The sequence below is a fragment of the Patella vulgata genome, chromosome 9 (genome assembly GCF_932274485.2).
Source record: "Patella vulgata chromosome 9, xgPatVulg1.2, whole genome shotgun sequence".
In the NCBI taxonomy this organism is placed as follows: domain Eukaryota; kingdom Metazoa; phylum Mollusca; class Gastropoda; family Patellidae; genus Patella; species Patella vulgata.
In genome coordinates this window covers 42,714,498-42,732,400 of record NC_065887.2, presented here as the reverse complement: position 1 = coordinate 42,732,400, position 17,903 = coordinate 42,714,498, and the positions used below count along the sequence as shown (strand labels likewise).

General features: G+C 36.2%; 1 protein-coding gene across 1 annotated transcript; it reads left to right on the top strand.

The window, feature by feature from the left end:
* The first annotated feature begins 1,333 nt into the window (after positions 1-1,333).
* LOC126831515 (profilin) lies at positions 1,334-17,058 on the top strand. Its single transcript, XM_050562047.1, has 6 exons — positions 1,334-1,440; positions 2,539-2,604; positions 3,321-3,450; positions 5,812-5,949; positions 6,897-6,951; positions 16,887-17,058. The coding sequence occupies exons 2-6, from the start codon at positions 2,540-2,542 to the stop codon at positions 16,982-16,984; spliced, it is 486 nt and encodes a 161-aa protein (XP_050418004.1). The 5' UTR covers positions 1,334-1,440; position 2,539; the 3' UTR covers positions 16,985-17,058.
* Positions 17,059-17,903: the final 845 nt, after the last annotated feature.

Genomic DNA, 17,903 nt, shown 5'->3' with positions numbered 1-17,903 from the left:
AGCCATTCCCGTACCGTCTCAAGCCATTCTGCTAAAGCTAAACGGTACTGGTTTCAGGATCATCAAGGTTCTTAGGACACAATTCCCACAGAATCATCATAGGACTGTAGCTATACTAAAAGGCAAAAAAATAAAATAAAATAAAAACAAAAATAAAAACAAAAACAGAAAACGTCAGTACGATTTCAAAATCAGAGAGGCACTTTAATCAAATGATTTTAGAAAACGACTTACAAAAAGGATCAAAGCAATGTTTTGTGAACAGTATATTGACACATTAGTGAATTAAAATTCATCACAATTTCAAGACATTACGAGAAGGTTTAGAGTCTGGACACAGTCTATACATCAGTATCTGGTGTGTCCACCGCGACTGTCAACAACAGCAGCGCAGCGTCTGTACATGGAGTGAACCATACGATTGATGAACGCCATTAGCCCCTAGAACCACACCCTCAGAAAAGCCTGGTACAATCCAACCAGGTATGGGTGTACATTTTATAGGGCTGGTCCCGGTGAACAACACGTTCAGCATGAGTTACACAATAATCATGGAGAACACATTAGCATCTCAGAAGTCAGGTTGCGTTTTTGAGAACATTTCCTGCTGGGTTCAATTCTGTGTTTGGGAAGGAGTCGTATTGCTCAGGTAAAGTTGGAGATGTGGTCACAAATATACAATAAAAACATTTGGCAAGTTTTATTCGGAGTAACATACCAACCTTATGTTTCTTTTGCTGCTTAGTATATTAAAATATATATAAAGCATCAGTTTAGAAGTTTACAGTAATGACGACTTGCATAAATTAATGACAAACATTTTTATTATTAGTACTAAATGTTTTCGACTGTATAAGTTTCACAGTGTTGCTATAAAGATATGGGTATTATTGAATTAAATTGTTAGCAAAATGAGAATTGCCATATGTTTATCGCAGAGACGAATTCATAGATGACTGATCAAGCAAGAAGTTTACGTTCATCAAATAGTAAATCAATTAGTTTGTACCGTAAGCTCATCCAAACGAGTAGAATAAAATATTAACAAATACAGTATTTTCGACTTGATTATCAAATTTTATTCATATGATATATATCTATGAAACGCCTCAATGTTTTGTTTGTTTGATAATTTATTTACATGCCAGTTGTTGAGCGCTCTTGTGGGAAATTATTGTTATTTTATTTTATTTTTAAAGTGTTTATATTTAATTACCCTGTTGATATTCCTGGCATTTTAATATTAATTATTGTCAACAGATGTCACAGAAATTAACATAATATTATATTAACAAAAACAGAAAAACAATAACGTCTTTATCGCAGAATAAATTTCAGGCTTTGGTGCCCTCAAGTTCACTATATAAAAAGTAATTTTTTTAACTAAGAGTATTGTTTGCGACTATCAGCATCATCGTGTTCATAATTTGTTCAATAAAGGTATGTATTGAAGCACATTTTAGAAAATCTTAAGATATTTGTTTAAATGCCTTAAATACAGTATTTGAACATTTAGAAACAATTTGAGATACCGTTTATTCATTTCTTTTGTATGTTAATAATGCTGAAGCTATTACGATATTGATGTCAAGTATTGTCTTGTCATGAATGGCTATAGGTTCATTACCTTTCTATTAAGTCGCTTCGATGTTCATTTCCGCATAATAACCGGTTTATTGTTTTTTTTTACTTTGATCTATTTTCTGTTGGTTAAAAGTAAACACGATATAAATTTAAAGTGTATTAATTTACTCGAATTGATAGATATATGTTGTATTCCCAGGACGTGGTACGACTTGGGACATATAAATGTATCAACAGGATGTCGAATTGTAATACCCCTAATAGTTTTCATCCGATATAATATTGTATCTCCAGATTTCGTGAGACCATGTATATGGGTATAGACGTATGCTTAAAATGAACTTCGAAATGTCTTCCATAAACATGTGAACGCGATAGTCGCGGGGCAATCTGGACAATCGACTAGCATGTTCTGACTTCGATTCCTGACATGGACCTATAACCTAAGGATTGGTGAGGCGAAGGAGCGAGTTCAAGGAAGCCTCATTATAGAGATTTATTGAAAAAGGCTCGTTCATTGAGATTGGTACGTACTCGATCATGTTGCCAATCAGATCCTGCGATATTTTCTGGGGTTACGAACCCAAAACATGGAACGAAAATAATATTGATTAGATTGTCCTATCTTCTTGTACCATATATCGGGGGGATGCTGACGTGTTGATCTCTCGTTCTAGATCATGGCGTCTCTTATCCACATAACTTTACTCATAAGTGTAGCTTTGTCTTTAAATTACATTAATTACAAACTATTCCAAACCCATCGACTAAGTTTATAGACTTACGGGCTATTGAGAGTAAGGCGATCTTTCGAACCTTGTGAGAGTTGTTCACATGATTCGAGCTCTTCACACCTTTGAATTAGATATATTTGTTAGTTCCGACATGATCTCTTTCACAGACACATTTTAACACATTTGAGTATATATGTATTCTAATTAATATCATTCACAGCATGGCTGGGGTAAAGACTCTGTTGGTTGGATTGTTGGCTCTATGTTTGGTTAATTCGTGCTTTTGGTAAGTTTAGATAAATGATAATTTTCAACTAGGAATATATAGAAAAGATCAAGATATTGACTATAGCTTAACCCGAGTTGATCATACCATGGGTCGCATGGTGGCTGATAATGACCATTGTTATGTTCGCCATCGACGCCAAAAATGGCACAATTGCGTCATTGGTGTATTCGGATGTACGTAGTAATTAACAAATATAAAACGAAAACATTTAGACTCGTATTTTTTAGACATCAACAATATAAATAAGTTGAAGATTACTATACGTTAACAGTTATATATAATATAAATAGGTCGAAGATTACTAGATGTTAACAGTTATATATAATATAAATAAATTGAAGATGTTAACAGTTATAATATAACTAGGTTGAAGATTACTAACTGTTTAATATAATATAATATAATATAATATAATATAATATAATATAATATAATATAATATAATATAATATAATATAATATAAATAAGTTGAAGATTACTAGATGTTAATTGTTATATATAATATAAATAAGTTGAAGATTACTAGATATTAATTGTTATATATAATATAAATAAGTTGAAGATTACTAGATGTTAATTGTTATATATAATATAAATAAGTTGAAGATTACTAGATATTAATTGTTATATATAATATAAATAAGTTGAAGATTACTAGATATTAATTGTTATATATAAATAGGTTGAAAATGTGAACTGTTTTATATTTTAGCAGTGGTTGGGACAGTTATATAGATAATCTCATAGCTCAGAGTAAGGATGCCACTGGTGTTGCACATGTCGATAAAGCTTCAATATTTGGTTTGGATGCATCCAGATGGACATCAACGAGTGGGGATAAGGTAAGAGACCAGTTTACATGTGTATCTTAGTAATACTGACTATACAGATGGTCGTCATTAGCCTATCAGATAATACCGGTGTCGCTATGTTACTCTATACCTGTTCTGACTAGATTCCTTGCGCACGGGAATCAACTTAAACGGTTATAACTTTACGGTAAGTGAATGAAAACAAATGGAATTTAACGTCCTACTGTTATGCACCGACTGGGCTAATGAAGACGGCGGCGCTACGACGGACTCTTATTCTTAATTCCAGATTTGTTTCCGTGCACGCCGAGGTTTACACGGGAAATCGGTTTTATTCCTCCGATCAGAACGACTAGACGCTGTCCTTGACAGGCATCACTGACAAGGCGTGACCACGCGGAAAAATACAAAAATCCCGGGGAACTTGCACGCATACCACCAAGATTGAAATGAAATGAAGACGGACACACGTCATACAGTGTGCTATGAGGGAAATTTTGCCCAGGCAGTGGCACTATCGCCTACTCTTATATCGAATCCAACTGCCAGGGGATCTTTTACGTGCATTCCAATATATACGCGGGACCTCGGTTTTTGCCCGGGCAGCGGCACTATCGCCTACTCTTATATCGAAGTCCAACTGCCAAGGGATCTTTTACGTGCATGCCAATATATACACGGGACCTCGGTCTTTCGTCTCATCCGAAGGACAAGACGGCTGTCCTTGTCAGGCCCTTCGTCCTGCATCACTGACAAGGGGGAACCACGTCGGAAAATCGAGATGAACTTTCTCGGCCAATGCAGGGATCGAACACCCGACCTCCAGGCTAGCGAGGCAAAATTTCCCTCATAGCACACTATGGCGTATGCCCGTCTTCATTAGCCCAGTATAGAAGCAGAACAGCAGGCCGTTAAACCCCATTTCATTTCATTTTATTTGTACAATATTACCCACTGAGTATTGTTTTATATAACATGTTGTAAATTTATTTATACTTATAATATTTAAACTTATGAAAGATGATCATTATCAATTAGTATGCGACATACTTTTATCAATTAGAGATCCAAGGTTGCTCATTGGGTAAGACGTTGAATCGCTAACCTGGGTTTCCCGTGTTCGATCCCTGCGTTGGCCAAGAAAGTTCATCGGGATATTCCGGCGTAGTTCCTTCGTGTCAGTGGTGCCTGGCAAGGGACAGCGTAGGTCTCGTGTATACATTCGCTGACAGTTGTAATTCGATATAAGAGCCGTAGCGCCGCTGCCATGCAAAATTTCTCTTATAGCACAGTAGGATGTTAAACCTCATATTCATTATCACGTTGTATACAATATACTCATTGCTTGATAATGACTAGAGAAGCCTAGTGGAAACGTCACTGAGTAATAATCAGTAATTGTATTCCATAGAACTGTGACCTGTATATCCCAGTTCAATTACTAAATGCCAATTAGTTACAATTCGTTATATCAAGTCATACCCTTAATATCAAATCTTATGTAAGATAATCGTAACATCAAGTCATATGTAAGATAATCGTAATATCAAGTCATATGTAAGATAATCGTAATATCAAGTCATATGTAAGATAATCGTAATACATTTTCAAATGTACATTATTCGCCTATTTCTAAAATGCAAATCCATTCCATAGACAGCTGTAACACAACTACGGTAATCATATTTTCATGTATACATTGATTATTTATTTCTAAAATGTAAATACATGTATCTATATCTGACAGGGAGAGGGGTTTAATATAGGCTATGCCTGTTCCCCAATCCCTATTCAGATACAAATCTGAATAAAAATATTGCTTAAAAAAAAAATCGTAATATCAAGTCATATGTAAGATAATCGTAATATCAAGTTTTGTAATATCACGTTTTATGCAAGATAATCGTAATTTCACGTATTATACAAAATAATCGTAATTTCACGTATTATGCAATATAATCGTAATATCACGTATTATGTCAGATAATCGTAATATCACGTATTGTGTGAGATAATCGTAATATCACGTTTTATGCAAGATAATCGAAATATCAAGTATTGTGTAAGATAATTGTAATATCAAGTTTTATGTAAGATAATCGTAATATAACGTATTATGCGAGATAATCGTAATATCACGTATTATGCGAGATACTCATGTTGTATGTGATATACTCATAAACCCAAACTCATATCGGGTCTTAACTTAATTTACATATTATAACCTGGAATTTAGAAACATTAATTGGTCTTCTATGAAAGCAAGTAACAAAACAAACAAGTGTAAAATGATTGTTGTGTATATTTGTCCAGAATTGTCCCCATGTATGTAATATGTAATCTGAGCTGTACGTATTTGTCAAGTAACAAAGCTTATTGTTGTCTATTCAGATGTTGGAATTGTCTTCAACGGAAGTAAATACAATTACAACTGTCTTTAAATCTGGAGATTTCAACACTTTTATGTCAAACGGTGTATATGTTAGTGGTGTGAAATACCAGTTTTTGAGACAGGTAGATGGTATAGAGGTAAGTAATGTTAATACATACTTAAATATTGTGGTATATTCGCTTATCGTAGTGTGTTATATACTTTAATTAACACTATCATACCAATTTAAATAGTGTGTTATATTCTCTAATTAATATTATCATATCAATTTAAATAGTGTGCTATAAATATCTAGTTAATATTTTTTACCAGTTCAACATAGATGCACAAATCATACCAATTTAATATTTTTTTACCAGTTCAACATAGATGCACAAATCATACCAATTTAATATTTTTTACCAGTTCAACATAGATGCACAAATCATACCAATTTAATATTTTGTACCAGTTCAACATAGATGCACAAATCATACCAATTTAATATTTTTTACCAGTTTAACATAGATGCACAAATCATACCAATTTAAATACCAATTTAATATTTTTTACCAGTTCAACATAGATGCACAAATCATACCAATTTAATATTTTTTACCAGTTTAACATAGATGCACAAATCGTGTGTGAAAGAGAGTGAGAGAAATGAGATTAATGTCCTCCCTAAAATAGGTCTTTTCAGGACTAATGTATTAGCAGCAGATTTAATGTTCATTTATTACTAACGACAGCCATATTCAGTCTACACGGAGAGAGAGAGAGAGAGAGAGAGAGAATTGGTTTTTAACGTCACAAACTAGGTCATTTCGGAACTAACATATGGTTGAATTTTATTCAATAATTCGCTTGCGCGTAGGGGTTTTTAGCAGTGGGAGGAAACCGGAGGATTCGGAGAAAACCCACGATTTTGTCACATACAACCGGGGAATCGAAACTACGCCAGTTGACTCAATGACAGGCCTTATGATACAGCGCGCACGTGCTAACCATTCGGCCATCCAACTCCTTTAAGAACAGGTTTCATTAGTTCCGCTGATGATTCATGTAAGCTAATATACATATAACATTATTTAATACTTTATAGGTTTACGCTAAGAAGAAAGGCAATGGTGGCATTGTAATGATGAAGTCAAAAACAGGTAAAACATTTCCTATAAGATACATCCCCATCAAAAGTATATATGGCAATTGTCGTATAGGGACACCCAATCTTGCTAGAAAACTGCTGAATTCCATGGGGCGAACACAGGACGAAAAATCCCTAAATGACAACCTGTCTTTTCCAGTGACGTAATCAGCGCGTCTATATTGTTGATCTAGGGCGAACTGTCATGAGAATAAAATTCCGGTAGCCGACACGATTAAACGACAGAGACTTTCAAAGTAATGATTCGTTGGGAATGATCGCGGAAAGAGTTAACTTTAATTGACACGTTAATTGAATATTGTTTGTAAACTTTGTCCAGCGGTGATTAAAATCTAGCCATAACCAGCACATATATTGCTCGCTGACACTCTACCAGGGCATGAGTTTTAGACGAATTTATCCAGACACATGTAGTCAAAACATCGGCAATACTATATACCTGAAAACACCGGAAAACAACCGGAAAACAACCGGAAAACACCATTTTATACTGAATACCGGAAAACACCGGAAAAACACTAAATAACGGAAAACACCCTAAATACCGGAAAACACCCTAAATAGGTAACCCGAAGCCTGCTCCTCTGTGTGCGCCGATGAATGAAGGTCAAGGTCATTACGATGTTCGTTTTACAAATAGCCCCCCCCCCCCAAAAAAAAGAAAATTCCGTCACAAAAAAAAATTCGAATTTTTCCGAAAAATTGGTTTTACAAAAAAACATTCCGTAGAAAATAATTTTACAGAGAAAAATACTGGAAAAAAAAATTGAATTGTTTTTTGAGAGAAATTTGGGTGAAGAAATTGTTAAAAAAAAATCTGAAAAGAAATTTTTCTTTGACCGTAGGCGATCGCTCGCTTGTAGTTTAATGAACTTATTTCATCAGCGCTCACCTGGTCTAAAACCAGACACGAGGACCAAACTCCGGGTTACTAAATAGCTACCGGAAAACTTAGAAGAGTAAACTGTGCCCGAGATTGTTTTAGAGAGCGCGCCGCGCCGCGCCGCTCCGCTCCGGATCATCGTCAGGGTGGGACGGGGGTGGAATTGTCCAGTCACGTGACGAACATAGATCTTCCGTTCCTCAACCCATATTATTTCCACAGTCATTGTCATTAATCACAAATTACGGGATGATATACGAAAATGCAGGTTTACTTTGAAATAGTGCAAATGATACTTTTCCATCTACAATCTTCAGATCAAAGGATGCAAGTTCTTACACAGTGCAGCATAATTTGTGCAACAGAAGACATCTCGAATATCGATTGTCTGAAAAACATTTTCACGGGGACATTTTTTTCCGAATACGCATTCGGTGTAAGTCTTCAGCCACCAGGAAGTGGTTAACATAGTAATGTTTTATTACGATAGTAGTACATAAAACAAATTGGTTGCCTGAGGTTCTCGGGGGGGGGGGGGGTAGTCTCATCGGCTAGAGTCCTCTATTTCACAAACAAAAACAACAATTGCTTCCTTGAAAATTTATCGATCAACCCTTTTCACAGACGTCCAGCTTACCACTTCCCGTCAATGCAGTAAGATAGAATATATAGTTTTCTCATGGACAATTGGGCGAAAGTTGGGGTTTTCTCAAGGAAAACTGGTCAACAAGTTGGAGAAAAAAGCTCGAAAAGTAATCCAGAAAAAAATCCTGTGTGCGGCCCTCGGAATATGGAATATGTTGAATATTATTATGGTTCAAGTGATTATATTTGACCCTGGAATGAAAGTAAGCTCAGAAACAAGTAGATTTTTAGCCCTTCCAACGAGATGATTATCTCTTGTAAAGGATAGACACTTTTCAGATTACAGCCTTTCCGAGAATTGCGTGGCATCCATTTCGTTTGGTGATTAGGACACATAGCGGTTAAACCTGGAACTTCAACTCGAACTATTCAGAGATTTATTAACTCGCTTTTGATGATACTTGCTGTTTTATGATGCGATTTTTTGTTACCTAGGGAGGAGTTGGCGTAGTCGTGCCTTCCACTAATTCGTACCACTCTGATGCCAGCGTTACTGGTAAGAATCAGGAGACCGGCGCAACCGGCATATAATGGGGCCCTCCGAGGGCAGTGTTTAATCTATTGAAATATTGAAACACTGAAATCTACGGAAGCCTCCTGGTGCCACGAATTTTTTTTTTAAGCGTAATTGTGACTTTTTATCTCCTAATTAGGACTTTTTATCTCCTAATTAGGACTTTTTATCTCCTAATTAGGACTTTTTATCACCTAATTAGGACTTTTTATCTCCTACTTAGGACTTTAAATCTCATAATTAGGTTTTTATTATCTCCTAATTAGGACTTTTTATCTTCTAATTAGGACTTTTTATCTCCTAATTAGGACTTTTTATCTCCTAATTAGGACTTTCTATTCATCACAAAAAGGCCTAGAGGAAATTGAAAGAAGCATTTCCAGCAAGACGATCGGCAGCGATGCATCATGGTTGATCTTGATAAGGTAAACTATTACGATCGAAGTACTTAAACCTTAACCACGTCCATCCTATTGGGATATAAATATTTACACCCACATTACAACCACTGTATTGATAGTATAGTTGCATTCAACATCCGGACACTAGTACTGAGAATCTATCTTTCTTTTCCTGTGCTTGATGGAATGTTTTATGCAATCACATTTGACAAGACAAGTACATCTTCATTTGCTCTCGCTCACATACAAGACTTCGTCGTCGCTATTAGGCAGATTTTGAAGATTATTGACTGTAAACGGTTTTTTAAACGATTTTGTTACTTTATCCATGTTATGAATGTATTGTAGTAGAATTGGTTAAATATTTGCAATTTTTGCAGTTGAAATAAGAAGATATTGAGAATAATTTAGTGGTTATCTTCATGCATACGCTGTACTATGATAGTTTATGACACATATAAAGTTTCCTTTACTCCACGTTATCATTCTGTCTTAATGTAACCTTGTGGAGTTTTTGTTTTTAGCCGATAATCCAATAAACAATGATATTAAACGATTCGAAGTCTGGGATATTGTTATATAGTGTTAGAACCGTGCTACCGTATATTAGTATGAACAACACGGAGTGAGCTCCCTTGGGCGAGTTGTAGGAGAATGTCGGTACATTGGCAACTTGCCAACTCGGTAAGGAAACAATGCTGGGCCACTGTAATTGTACAATTGAGTTATAAATGTCGTCTTCCAAGGAAATGTAATCAAGTTTTAATAAATTTGTCATCACTTGTTCTTAATTATCGACAAATTTATTAAAACTTGATTAATTTTCTTTGAAGGACAACATTTATTAACTCAATTGTTTTTTCCTAAGGGGGTTTCCAAGAAAGGACCACTGAACTTATTCAATTTTAAACTCCTGGATTTCAAAGAAACTGAACTACCCAATGATGTAACAGTGCATGAGTGTTATGAGCTTTTCGAATCTGGTATAGTTACGTTTTACTTACACACGAATGATGTAGAAGAATCATCCGAAGTAACCGAACAAGAACGACCACCGTCTACATCAGCGACAGAGCCACCATCTACATCTACAAAATCAAGTTCATCGTCGACCACGACAAATCGTCCATTATCGTTTACATCAAAAACGGCATCACCTCTAAGCATTTCGTCAAAGCCACTATCTCCTGCTGTATTACAAATTCCACCATCAGCAACAACGACATCGATCTGGATAACAAACACACCACCAACTGTAGAACAAACAGGAATCGACACATTGCAACAAGCAGTATGTGAGTCGGGATTTGACAGTGACGATTTCACCCTTCCGGATTTAGAAGATAATGAGATAATTTTCAATTTCAACACCCTTGCAAGTAATTCATCACTGGACACTTCATCTCCCAAATAGTACCGTGAAATAATAATCCACAGAGGAACTAAGGGATTTAGAGAGTTACTTTCAACCTTTAAAGACCCCGAGATTTTACAGTATAAAGACCTACAAATAACGAGAATTTTGCCTAGCGGCCAAAGGGAACTTGCTGCAGATGCTGGTGGTGTTATGAAAGACACCTTCACTGAATTCTGGAGCGACTTTGTCGATGTTTGTGCTGTTGGGCGTCAAGTTAAAGTCCCATCTCTCAGACATGATTTTTGAGCTGAAGAGTGGAAAGCCATTGGAAGAATATTACACTTTGGATTTGTTCGATTGGGGTATTGGCCATTGAAGTTATCCAAGGTGTTTCTTAAAACCTGTTTGTTTCCTGACGAACAAGTCTCCAGTGACAGCTTACTGGAAGATTTTTTTGGCTATATTTCAGAACCAGACAGGGATGTCTTTATAAAATCGAAATCAAATTTCCAAGATGTTGATTTTGATGATTTGACAGAATCATTGGATGCACATGAGTGCAGAACATTGGTAACTGCTGACAATATTTCAAGCGTGTTAATTGAAATTGCGCACAAGGAACTAATCCAGGCACCAATGTATATTTGTGATTGTTGGCGTGATGTGATGAAAGGTACATACATAACCTTCTCAAAATTAAATGATATTTATAAAAGTATGACTCCAACTAACAAATCAGTTGTCGAAAAACTAGTGTTTCCGGAGCATTTAGATAGTAGGGGGCACGATGTTTGTCGTTATCTCAAAAGGTATGTCAAGGAACTTGATAACAGCACACTCAGACTATTTCTTCGCTATTGTACTGGTTCCGATATGTTGAACATGGATAGCATTCATGTTGAGATGAGTCCAATGCCACATTTTCAGCGACGACCGATTAGCCATACATGTGGATGCTTGTTGCAGCTTGCTGATCAATATGACAACTTCATGGAGTTTAGAAAGGAATTTGATGGTGTGTTGCATAGCCAAATCTGGGTGATGGATTTTGTTTGAAGACTTCAAACTCGTAGCTCACAGTTTAGATCCGTAGATAGACATAGTTTCGTAATAAGTATAGTAGTTCACGTATTCAGAATCCTGTATTTCCACAGCGTCCTGACACCGGTTTCCAGAAACAATATTGACTTTGAAATATCCCATTCTATTATCAGACAACATGTAGTTTGACTCCAATACGTTGTCATCTCAACGTTGACGGGATTGTTTCACGTAATTGTATAACTTAACAGCCGATAGAGCTTGATTTCAGCTTTCAATTGAGAATTTGTTCGAGATTTCTAAAACCTCCCCATCGATTTCTATCAATCTGATGACCTCACATTGAACAATTTCAGTGCTCGGTAGAATTCGATAGGAAAGTCGTAGAAATCTCAAACAAATTCTCAATTGAAAGATGAAATCAGGCTCTATCGGCTGTTAAGTTATATAATTAAGCGAAACAATCCCTTTAAGATTTGTCTGGCAACATACCTTAAATGTATACACGTTCATTGGATAACTTACATTATGCTTCTGCCAATGATTATTTGGCTTTTTATTTATTTTACAGATTTTTAATCATAAAAAACAACTTTGGTCATCAAAAGTGTGCACATTTTGTTCATGTTTGGTAGTTGTTTAAATCATGTAAACATAGTCAACACCTTTCTGTTTGTAAATAAAATAGATTTTCTTGGATCACTCTGTGGTGTTAGTCAATTCTTCCCCATTGAAGGTCCATTTTGCTAAGGTTCAGACTGTGTGCTAACTAGACGAACCGTGCATATATTGGGTAAAGTTTGCCAAGGCAGCAACATATGTGATGCCAGTGTATAGAGTTCCTTGGTTCAAATGTCGGAGGATATCGACATTATTGGTTCTTGCATGTGTCGAGAACGAAAACCGAGGAAACGCGTAAATTCTTCGTTCAAGTTGATCGCAAACTCCCAGAAATAGACTAAAAACCTATCACTACTCGTCAGAAATATAAAATATACTCATCACTACCAATTAGAAATATACACAAAAATCATCACTTCGCTTTAGACATATCCACAAAAATCATCACTACCCTTTAGACAATTTCCACAAAACTCATCACTACCTTATACAAATTTCCACAAAACTCATAACTATCCTTCAGAAATGTCCGCAAAACCCATCACTACCCTTCAGAAATGTCCACAAAACGCATCACTACCCTCTAGAAATGTCCACAAAACGCATCACTACCGTATAGAAATGTCCACAAAACGCATCACTACCTCTTAGAAATGTCCACAAAACCCATCACTTACCATTCGAAAACTCCACAAAACTCGGAACTACCATTTATAAATACTAGTATATGATAGTAGTAAGTGTTGTTTATAGTAGTATATAGTAGTAGTAATTGTTGTTTATAGCAGTATATGATAGTAGTAAGTGTTGTTTATAGCAGTATATGGTAGAAGTAAGTGTTGTTTATAGCAGTATATGATAGAAGTAAGTGTTGTTTATAGCAGTATATAGTAGTAGTGAGTGTTGTTTATAGCAGTATATGATAGAAGTAAGTGTTGTTTATAGCAGTATATGATAGTAGTAAGTGTTGTTTATAGCAGTATATGATAGTAGTAATTGTTGTTTATAGCAGTATATGGTAGTAGTAAGTGTTGTTTATAGCAGTATATGATAGAAGTAAGTGTTGTTTATAGCAGTATATAGTATTAGTAAGTGTTGTTTATAGCAGTATATGATAGAAGTAAGTGCTGTTTATAGCAGTATATGATAGAAGTAAGTGTTGTTTATAGCAGTATATGGTAGTAGTAAGTGTTGTTTATAGCAGTATATGATAGAAGTAAGTGTTGTTTATAGCAGTATATAGTAGTAGTGAGTGTTGTTTATAGCAGTATATGATAGAAGTAAGTGTTGTTTATAGCAGTATATGGTAGTAGTAAATGAAATGAAATGAAATGGGGTTTAACGTCCTACTTTTATGCACTTATTCAATTGGCTAATGAAGACGGGCAACGCCATGCAGGGTGCAATGAGGGAAATTTTGCCAGGACAGCCGACGATAACTCGCCTACTCTTCATCGATTCCCAACTGTCTGGGATCTTTAACGTGCGCCCTGATTCAGCACACGGGACCTCGGTTTTTCGTCCCATCCGAACGACTAGGTGCTATTCCTTGCCAGCCCCTCGGTTCTGCGCCACTGACAAGGGGAAGCCGGATTGGAAAATCCCGTTGTTCTTTTCCCGACCGGGAATCGAACCCACGACCTCCTGGTTAGCGAGCAAGCACCGTACTCACTGAGCCATCGCGGCTCCCTATGGTATTAGTAAGTATTGTTTATAGCCGTATATGGTAGTAGTGAGTGTTGTTTATAGTGTAATGACTAGTGTACAGTGAAAAGAAGGCATTCGTAGATGTTGATTCCGGTTGTTGAACGGGTTTGTCTGGCTACATTCCTGAGATGTCTCAATTGATTGACCTTGTATTTTCGGATTCAGTAGGGTCTGCTAAGCTAAACCCATTCGTTTACGCAAATTTGCCACGTTTCTTGTAGCGATATTTTGAATAACAGGATGGACCGCTAGTGGGATTTATCTTGTGAATGAACATATTAGATGTATTTATACTGACACTATTTCTGCTTTAGAACTCAGGTTTAACATATTTATTTTTGAGAACACTTGATATAATACACTGATCCCATCTAATACCCCATCCAGTATCAATTAACATTAAACGTCTCGTATTTTCCACCACAACATACAAAAACCTATTTAGATACAATATAATCAGGATTAGTCAAGTTCTGTGAGGATTTGATGACGTAACTGTTGATATAAAACAACACCACTTTCTCCACTATCGGGCATTTCAAGGCATTGTTCATTCATCAAAAATATACATAGCTCTAAAACAGTCGCATCACATGTTATATTCCCTTTAAGTCGGCATTGTTGAAAACAAATATTCATTTCGTTTTCTGGAACAGCTTGTATGAAATCATCCGCCCCCACAGTCTGAGGAAGAGAGAACAATATAACTGGTCTACCATGAGGTGAATTACTGTGTTTTGTGCGTCTGATCAGATGATGATTCCAGAGTTTAACTATTCCATCTAATTCCCCCTGAAAGAGAGATTACATTAGTATAAAATAACTACAAATTGAAAACAATAAACAGGGCCATGTTCAAAGGGCGGCTACAGGATTTTGTTTGGGGGTGGGAAAGGGGGGATGGGGCAAGGGGATTATCCTACCCCTGCTGCTGGAGGCTAGGATTTTTTCTCGAAAATTTGATCTTGAAATGGTGCATTCTGAAGAATATCTTAAATAAATATGTAGCGGTTGTTTCGGTAATGAATATAAGCGGTTACATTTCAGCTATGTGTTCACCTCAAAATTATAAACCTCATTTTTCCCAGGATGGGGGGGGGGGGACCACATGCAACGATCAGCGAATATGTTAATATTAGCTGATCATGGGACACCAGATATTCACTTTTTTATTGTCATCGCCCGGCGAGAATATGTGTGCCTAGCATGGCTCTGCCTTTACACTGCCCAATCACTTCTGTGTGTACTGAAATATTGGAAAACACCATTTGTTTCAGAGGAATTCGAACGATGGATCACCGATATTCAAAGGGGTTTGTTTCTGCTACACCATGAATTTGCCAAATTGGGGGAGGGGTTGGGGTTGTATGGAGATAAAGACAGTCCCATCAAAACACATGACTTACATGTATGATATTCATGAAGCAGAATTGGATAAGAGCCTTGTCCAAAAAGTCACCATTAAAACATCCCAAATTTTTTAGATTTACAAACAGATCCATCCAATACTGTATATTCTGTTTCCTTAAAAATCCCCACCATAGTTCAAGTCTTTGATTGTGGGTGCTAGGGCCTGTTAAGAAACAACTATTAGCATACTGATCTTGCCCGTTTCGTCTCAGGAATAGTTGCATCTGTTGAATATGATTATTTTCGGTACCTTTGTCAGTCCGTACTCTGCTAGGACAACCATTGTTTCGTTTAATGCACTCCATAAAGTATCCTGCTACAAGTTTAGGGTCACTATTGGTGATATGAGCTTCAAGCCAAAGAACATATCTTGAGAAGCCATCAATCGCCCCATTAATACATATGCCACATGGTTTTAATTTGTCATATCCATCTACGTGCCATAGAAAGTTAGGTCCTAAATTCGTGTACACTCTTCTGGTTAACCGCCTCCGTTTACGTTGTTCAACTGCATCGTGTGCAATAATTGATAGTAATATCCTGACAGTCTCCCTTGTCACAACATAACCCTCTTGCAAACATTTCAAATGCATGATTTTATAACCATGCAAACCGCCAGACTTATTACACTCATCAACGAGAAAAAGTGCAATTTCCATTACCGAAGAGTAGTTCACACGTCGAAACAATCCAAGCCTTTTCAAGCACCGTTTGAGTGTACGCATACATATCACTACACCATTCGTCTTTGCAAGACTATTGAGAATGTCTTTATAACCTAGTCCTTAGCAAAAATAGACTCTTATAAGTTCATCCATGATTATAGCACCAAGCGCGAAGAGATTCACTTAAATACTACCGTTTTACTTAATTAGGAGATAAAAAGTCCTAATTAGGAGATAAAAAGTCCTAATTAGGAGATAAAAAGTCACAATTACGCTAAAAAAAAATCGTGGCACCAGGAGGCTTCCGTAGAAATCTATTGAAATTTACTGAAAACTAAAATTAAAATACAAAATAAAATATGGTCAATGATGGAGGTAGACTGATTGCGTCTTTTAAAACATTCAAAACATAATAGGCATCAACAAAATTTTTGAGAAAAAAAATCGGACCAGGCTCCGGGTTACCTATTTAGGGTGTTTTCAGGTATTTAGGATGTTTTCCGGTATTTAGTTTTTTCCGGTGTTTTCCGGAATTCAGTATAAAATGGTGTTTTCCGGTTGTTTTCCGGTGTTTTCCGGTTGTTTTCCGGTATATAGTATGGCCCTCAAAATACTAGTCTTATCACAGAAATTCAGATATTATTTAACCGGTGTAATCACTTAAGATTATATTTATATTTAAGCTGTGGTTGCTGCTCATTGTCCAGAAGGCAAACAAATGGGTAATGCCGCGAAAGGCGTTACGGTTATAGCTGAATACTTGGATTCGATGAACATGTAACAATAACAAACTACCCACAAGATTATCTACAAGAACAACAACTTATTTCAGACAATAAACTATTCAAATACTCAGTGTAGTTATGATAAATAAATAAATAAATATATACATACTAAATACAGACAATAATAGTAAAACACCATGCCGATATGAGTGCTGGGAGAGGGGGGTGGGTGGGATAATTGGTGGTGGGTTAATTGACCGCATGTACTCCTTTCTCCTGGTTATTGGACCCAAATAACTATTCGATTAAAAACAAAGAGGCCTGATTTTTACATAGAAGTGAGACTTCTAGAACGTAGACTTTCAGAAGATCTCTAGATGGTCCACAGTCTGGATATTGCATACTTTTGTTATAATATTTGTGTAACAGGGAGCGGCTATTTGACGGAAAGTTTCGGTCCGAATTTCCTCAACCATAATTATGGTGTAACGGTGACATATTTGAAAAGTTTTGAAAATAATTGTAAACTGTAGAGGGTTAAACGTGATATTTCGTACAATCAGGGGGTCATAATCCAGAAAGTTACGGACCAATATCGAAAGGAACCCAGATCTTTAAGATATAAATATATATTTTAAGTTTCATGAAAATTGGATAAAATATTTCCACTGCTGGATGACCTGGCGCCTGGTACGTTCGGGCATTTTTATGCGCGAACTCTTAGTTTTTTTTTACTGGCATGCGCACAGGTACTATTTCTTTTTCTTTTAACAAGTACCCAAATCGGGGATTTCGTGCGGAGGTAGTTCGGAGGTAAACAGTCTGTGAAGTACAACACTTGCCACTGTACCTGTGTATCGCTAATTATAAACCGAATGTGTGAAGACAGTTCATACATATCACTCAAAAATTTTTCAGTACAAACTCAGTTGATTCACGCTCGATTTGCTACTAAACAAACCCATCGGTTTATTT